Genomic DNA, 7,500 nt, shown 5'->3' with positions numbered 1-7,500 from the left:
TTTGCCCTTCCATCACAAGCTTAGCGAATACTTTAGCTTTATTTGGCGCATCGTGTCTCTTTGCATTTTGCAAGCGCCTTTGAATCGCCCTCCCCTCACGCACCAGGCATTCAATTTCACCATTTTTCCATTGCTCCAGCCGTATTTCGAGACATTGCTGATGTTCTTTCGCCTTCGATTTTTGGCCGGGTTTTTGAAGCGCCAAAATGGGAGGAACAATTGCCGCTTTGAGTGCGATATGTTGCATTGTGGTGCCATTGTTCCAGTCATTAATATGCTTAGTGAGTTAACAATAATAATAATAATAATCATAATCATAATCATAATCATAATAATAATAATAATAATTTTCATATCACGTTTTCCATTTAACCGTCGTCGTTCTTTCTTAAGCTTCTACTATATAATTTATATGTTTGGTTTAACTGTTGTGCATCAAGATTGAAGTACTGGAAGACAAATTTTAAGATAACAGACAGGTAAAATTCAAGTGGCTTCAACAGGATTCGAACCGATGACCTCTGCGATGCTGGTGACGGGGCCATTTTAGATTTTAAATATTTGTTTTCTTAACACCTGACCCGCAAAATTCTGAGCTTTAATTTTTATCCAAAAGCCGTTTACTTTGAGCGTAAGTTTTGAATTTCACGGTCCGCCATTACTCACTTTCAAAACTGCCCGATTGGACCTCAGAGGGTTGGATCCAGAGAAAATTAACGTCAAAAAAGGCTCACTAGCTTAAAATTTCAGCGTGTTAATGCAGCTTATTATATATGCAAAACGCGAGTTTAAAAGTCTGAGAGCCCAAAACTCCCGTGATGCATATTAATTATGCGGCGTACACACGCATTGCGTTCTTCAATTAGTGAGCCTCTGACGTCATTTTCTCCTCGATCTAGCTCTCTCAAGATTTTAAAGCTAGTGATGGCGGACCATTAAGTAGGAAAATTCCAGTTAAATTCCAGTGTCTTTTTAAAATCAAGCCTTGAAACTTTTGGTCGCTTAGTGTTTAGTTAACATAGTTTTGAAATCCAAGGAGAATTGATTTTTTGATCACAGGGGCACTGTAAGATTATCCCATTGCGACGATCACTTCTCCCTTCTGTTTGAATAGACCATATTCGTATCCTCACTATTGGATTGGAACAAGGTTACAGTGGAGGGTAATGCGGGGGAATCTTTTCAAATGCAAATGCTTTTTAGCATTAGCCTCCATTGCAAGCTACTTCCAGTCCAATACTGAGAATACGAGTTTGGTCTATTGTCATGAATAGGATTAAGTTCTGCTCCTTCATGTCAGAGAGGATCATTCACCATTTTTCTTTTGCAGATGATCGTTTGCTCAGCAACTCTTCACTCATTTGAAGTAAAAAAGCTGGCAGTAAGTGATGTTACCCTTTTGCGAAGTTGCTGATCTTTTGTCATACTTTTGATGTGGGTGAAGGCTCCTTTTGTTATCCCTTTAAATTTTTCACTGTTGTGTCATGTGTTCCGCTTAATCCTTCAGGAGAAAATTATGCATTTTCCAACATGGATTGATCTCAAAGGAAAAGATTCTGTCCCAGAAACAGTTCATCACGTGGTAAATATGACTTGTTTGAACAGGCTATTTACAAGAGAAATTTATTTGAACTGCAGAAGGGACTGAGATGATCAAAATGTCTTAACAAGTGTAATTTGGGTTGGCTATTCTTTTTTTAATGCAGCCTTGATTTGAAAACGAGTCCAAAAACTCAACCAGATAAGTATCCAGCGCAAAAAGCTTGCTCTTGGACTCTTGTTGATTTGTCATGGAGACTGTTCTCTACTTCTTATCTTAGATGATATACTCACTTTTCTTTTGTATAATACGTCTTGGCTCCCTAAGGAACCAGAGAGAACTGCAAAGCAAAAATAAAGTTTCATTTCTCATGTAATTTCTGCCGAGTGCACCATTCCCTACACAACATCCAGGCGCTCCCTACCTCGTGTGTTTTCTTTAAACGAAACGTCCAACCCAATATTCACAACAACAGCAAAAAAATAACTTTAAGTCACTGGAAACAATTCATACAATCAAAAATTGTTTAATATTTTTTAAGAGAGCCTTTGTGCCCGATCAAACTTTTCTGGCGCCGCCATCTGGAATTATTGTGATGTTTTATGTTTGCCCTATTGTTTTTGTAGAAAAGCGCCATGGATCAGAACAAATAGGGCGACAGTAACAAATTAGTTTGAATACATTTCCTCCCCTTTAAAGGTTTTCTTGTTTGTCAGAGCATTTCAATTGGCGTTGTAGTCTAACAGCTGTATGTACAGTTTTGTCGTTGTCCGTATAAATTTGCAATCCTTGTTTTGTCCTCTTCTCAACCATTCATTCTTTTCAGCAGCGCTGGGTTATTGTATGGTGGTGACCTTTATTCCTGTATTTCGTATTTTAGGTTTGCCACGTTGATCCTAGAGTGGACACTTCTTGGCAAAAACTCAGAAATAAAGTCAAGGTACTTTCAAAGTTCTTATTTTTGCAAATTTTATCCAAGGGTGCTTCAAAGATTTGTAGACCTCTCTCAAAAATTGTGATTATCAAAATTAAATAGCAAATGCCCAAACATTGTCGACCTTCCTTCACAAGGACGAGTTCAGCTAGATTAGGCATTTAAGTGTTCGATTCAGCTTCTTTTTTTTTTTTTTTTTTCAAGGCGAGTGAACCTGCAAAGTCTTAAAAAAATCGTATACATTCAAAGGAACATACATCCTTTTTGCTTCAAGGCTTTGCAACATGGGAAATAACTAACTAAGCTTGTTACACTCGGCATAAATCCTTTTATTCCATCTGGGCAATAAATTTCATATCAGCAATGTTTTACTCAAGGAGTCTTGACGGAAATGAGGTTGAGATGAACTCGGAAATGTCCCGAATCTATTCATACCCATTACAGTCCTTTGTGCGCTGTGCCTGTGGTTGTGTACGTAATCGATGCGATGCGAGGGTGTGCTCAGCTGACACCATCTCGTGACCATAGCCCCCCTTCCCCCATGCCCCGTCCCCCACTGATTCCTCCTAAATATTGGGGTCTTGTGTCTCTCAGTTCTGCAATGACTTACCAATTAGCCCCTTCAAACGATCACCAAAGACACTCCAGGAAATACCCTGTGTTGTAACTGACTTGTACACTTCTGTGTTACTGTTAGATGTCATCTCCCCTTGTTCCTTGACAGTATAATTTATAGAAATCGTCAGGGTACTTAAAAGTAGGCAAGAAAACTAATGTCAAGTTACGTGGCTACAATGTTGTCTGTTGTCTCTAGACTGATGGAATCCACGCAAAAGACAACGTTAAATCTGGAAGTCAGACTCCAGGTAATGTCGCATGAAGCAATCATGCTTTAAAATCTTCTTGTGCACGACGATGACTTGCCTTTTCGAGAGATAAAAACTGAGTCCTCCTAAAATTATGAAATTTCGCTCCCAACCTCCACTCTGTTCATACCAATCTTGTTTCCAAAAGGTTAACACACACTTCGGAAAGTAATTAAAATGACGCTTATAGCGAAAAGGTATTTTTTGCTGACGTTCTTGTGGCCATCATCGTTGTCCTTGTTTCAACACACCTGGCAGTCTAATAGTAGCCACATGAGTCGGTAGGATGCACAATAATTCGTCTTGCTGAAACCACTACTCCCTTTGTAAGGTCCGGTTTGTTGCGAGAAATAATTATCTTTGGAGAATTCTGTATCGCGTTTCAAAACGGAATATTTGTGTTGTGTACTCAATTTCCTGAATCGAAGAAAAGCTGTCGGGTGGACATTTGGCAAACGTGCCGGGCGAAACGCAAGGTTACATTGCAAGAAAATAGTGAGTTATATTGATGACGTGCAAAAATAGCCACCAATAAATTATTCTTTCAAGCGCGTTACACGTGCTAACGAGGCTAGTAAGGCGAATTGGCAGTAATAGACATAAAACAGATAAAACAGTAATAGACCAATTTCGATATATTAAAATTCAGTCCGAAATAAAAGGAATCGTCTCGAGGCTCTGGGGAATAAACTCATACAAATCCTTATATTTATTCCCCAGAGCCTCGAGATGATGCCTTTTGTTTCGGACTGAATTTTAATATATCGAAATTGGTCTATTAGTGGCGGTCATTTTTGCATTCGGACAGAATTAAAACCAGGCTGTGCCAAAAGTACGTTGGCCTTTCCTATCTTTCCAGTGGATTAGCGCCTCTGGTGTTTGCCTCCTTTTCCGCACGCAATTTTTTTCTCTTTCCCGACCATCTGCATGGGAGCCTGGAACAGGCTAGGTTGAAAACGAGTCTTGGTGCTAGACCATTCAAGTGATAATGAGTTTGATTTGCATAAAAACACATCAGTATTCGCTATGAAACCGAGGGAAACAGCAACCTGGAAATGGACTATTGGGTTGTCCACTGAAGAGTGATTGATCCTGTCGGTAGCATAATTACCCTTTAAACAACTGAGGCCTGGTCACCACCCCAGTCTTATTGCTATTCGTTGGCTAGGTTACCGGGGCACACAGCTTCAAAAGACCCGTACCGGGATTAGTTTCATTTCCTTCTCGGACAGCCTTTTCGGGACCATTCAAGTCACCTGCTGCTATGATCTCAGTCGCAGTCGGTGTAAAATGCAGACTGTTTAGTGATGTTTAGGGTAGCAGCACAGGGTATGGAGTATTCATTTAACAACAACCGCCTTAAATTAGAGTTCATGTCTTGGGAAGTGGATTTTGAAATTACGGATTGTTGGGTTTAAAGTAATAAGTGTTGGTGTTCTTCTCTCTGTAGAATCTTTGTCGGAAGCTGTGAAGATCCTGAAGGTGGAATATTTGGTGACAGCCATAAATGAACACAAGATGGATCAGGCTATCATTTTTTGTCGCACTAAGTTGGATTGTGATAATGTTGAAAACCACCTGATGTCTCTCGGTGGAGGTGCGAATGAACTCAAACACAAATGATTTTGCAGTGTGCCTGTGTGTTTTATGTCACGTTGCCAACTTAGTTCTACTAATCTCAGCCGACACAAATGTACTATCTACAACGTTCACGATGAATTTACTTAAAAGTACGTTACCACCCAATATCCAAGAAGTGCGCGAGGAAGCTACGTTTGTTTTATACTTTTATTTGTACGAGTATCCAGACAGTTATGATATACGCAGGAATTTTAGAAAATGTTAACCTCCCAAGAAATCTAGTGATAATCAAAGATATCACCCCCCACCCCCCTATTTAGGCCGCCATTTATGTATTCGGTCTATTATATGGAATAACTTTCTCTGTTTTTAGATCGTATTTTCTGTTTGAGTGCAGGTTCGTTTATAAAGTATGGTCGAATTTCAGTTCTTTGTGTTGTGTGTCACACAGGTCCGAAAGCAATGGTGAATGAGTATTCCTGCGTGTGTCTTCATAGTGACCGATCGCCACCAGAAAGAAAAGCAAATCTACAGGCTTTCAAGGTAGACACTTACTGGCCAACAACATTGACATTACATTGTCGTTTCTTCAATCTTACTGTTAATCTCCCTTATTTCTCAGGATGGTGATGTTAGATTCTTGATCTGTACTGATGTAGCTGCAAGGGGCATTGATATAACTGGTGTGCCATTTGGTGAGACTATCCTTCTGTTGTCTGTACAGTAGCAAACTGAGATGACTATGTGATTAAGGGTGACTCCGTTGGAGGAACTCGGGAAAAATCCGGAGTACTCTTTGCGGAAAACGGAAAAAAACTTCGACCTTCCGATTGCTAGTTCGGGTGCTATACCATTTGAGATACAAGAGACTCGTGGGAGCCAGGCCATCAAGCTGGGGTCACGTGAAACTTGTCCCGCTACATTCCCACTTATGTAATGATAGATGGTAATTGTTAACCTCGTTTAAGGAAATGAATGAGACTCGGGGATATTCGGAAAAAAATCTGAGTGCTCCTTATTAAAGTGTTAAAACAACGACGAAGGCAGTGTCAGCGTAAATTTTTTACAAACGGACTTTTTTTCCCCGTTTATTCCATTTTGTTCGCGAAAAGGCAAAGAACGGCTGACTGTTTTATGCTCACCATGCCCGGCGTCAAAACCTTAGATTTAGTCTTTTCACGTTGTCGTTTTGTGACAAAATATACATAACTGCATGCCGCACAAGCAGTACGTTTTTACAATTATTTTGAATTCTTAACCTGGTAATATTTAGTGTTTGGTGGTTTATCTTTGCTTTAACTCTCTGATTCTCAATTCGAAGTAATAAATACAGGCAGTTACATAGGATAATTTCTTCAAGTTAATTGCATTAACTATCACTATCTAAAGACTCGTTTTGGCGTATAGTCCATTTTATAGTTATTTGCTTGGTTACCTGGCCTATGAATGAAAGTGAGGCTAGAGATGACCTTGTTTTGATAGAAACCTCATTGCTTTTCTTATATAAATTCCTACTAATTAGCATGAGAAAGAAAAGCAGGAAGGGCTATATCATAACAAGGTCAACACCAGCCTCACTTTCATTTAAAGGCGAGGTAACTAAGCACATGATTGTAAAAAGGTCTATTGGCAACTTTCTCAGACGAAAATTGGGCTTTGAAATCACTGAACTACATTGCATTTTAAGAGAGTTTATTTCCTTTTTAAGTCACTTTATTTCCTTTTGCAGTTGTGAACGTAACATTTCCAGACGATAAGCAGAACTATGTTCATAGAATTGGACGTGTAGGAAGAGCAGAGAGGTATAACCACAACTATTAAATTCTCAACCTCGCTTAATGCATTTCTCGTGCTCTGATTGGTTTACTCAATCTCGGTTATTTAGTAAATAAACCCCTTCTGGCGGCTGGTATTTCGGCTGATAATGTCCGCGGGTGAGACATTGTCCGAATAATAAATATTTGGCCGAGAAGCGAAGCTTCGAGGGCAAATATGAAATTTTGAGGACAATCTTTCAGCCAAGGACATTATTAGCCAACATACCAGCAAGCCAGAAAGGAGTTTATTTATTTCATAATCCTCCCATTAATTTTCATATGGCGCAAAAAAACCACGGTTGAAAATTTGACTAGAAAGAAAGCGTGTCGGCCGGCTCAGAAAAAGAAAAGGAAACCTTTTTAATTGTTACTGCGAGTCATAAACTTGAAAACAAGGCGCTTTTTTGCTTACTGAAAGTGGAATGAAAGACAGAATGTACAAAGTCTGGATGACAGTGTTTTCAAGTGCGGCTGGAATTTTTCTCTCCTTCAAACGGTTCGTTTATTTTATAGTTAAGCTTAGTTCCCATTGGCGACATAAGGATCATAAGCATAATCATAAACATAAACATAAGCTTCTTATGTTCTAGTGGAGACGGCCGCTCTAAAAACGTAAAGCTATTCCTCGAAGCTGGCCGCCATCTTGAAAATGAACCGACCCGAAAGTACTGGTCCCAGACTTTAATTGGCCAAAACACAATGACCCCGTTGCGTCATTATGTTTCTCATTATGTCGTTATGATTTTCGCGTTCCCACTGCAA

At 39.5% G+C, this 7,500-nt stretch overlaps 1 protein-coding gene across 1 annotated transcript in view; it reads left to right on the top strand.

The window, feature by feature from the left end:
- Positions 1-7,500, top strand: part of LOC137996698 (ATP-dependent RNA helicase DDX1-like) — a 38,656-nt gene that overhangs the window by 24,224 nt on the left and 6,932 nt on the right. The window contains exons 21-28 of the mRNA XM_068842237.1: positions 1,331-1,381; positions 1,508-1,582; positions 2,421-2,480; positions 3,289-3,340; positions 4,791-4,937; positions 5,373-5,464; positions 5,544-5,616; positions 6,651-6,723. Of these exons, the coding sequence (XP_068698338.1) occupies positions 1,331-1,381; positions 1,508-1,582; positions 2,421-2,480; positions 3,289-3,340; positions 4,791-4,937; positions 5,373-5,464; positions 5,544-5,616; positions 6,651-6,723 (623 nt within the window). The remainder of the gene's footprint in view (positions 1-1,330; positions 1,382-1,507; positions 1,583-2,420; positions 2,481-3,288; positions 3,341-4,790; positions 4,938-5,372; positions 5,465-5,543; positions 5,617-6,650; positions 6,724-7,500) is intronic.

This window comes from Montipora foliosa, chromosome 1, assembly GCF_036669935.1.
Source record: "Montipora foliosa isolate CH-2021 chromosome 1, ASM3666993v2, whole genome shotgun sequence".
Taxonomy (NCBI): Eukaryota; Metazoa; Cnidaria; class Anthozoa; order Scleractinia; family Acroporidae; genus Montipora; species Montipora foliosa.
This window is presented reverse-complemented; position numbering and strand designations above follow the sequence as displayed.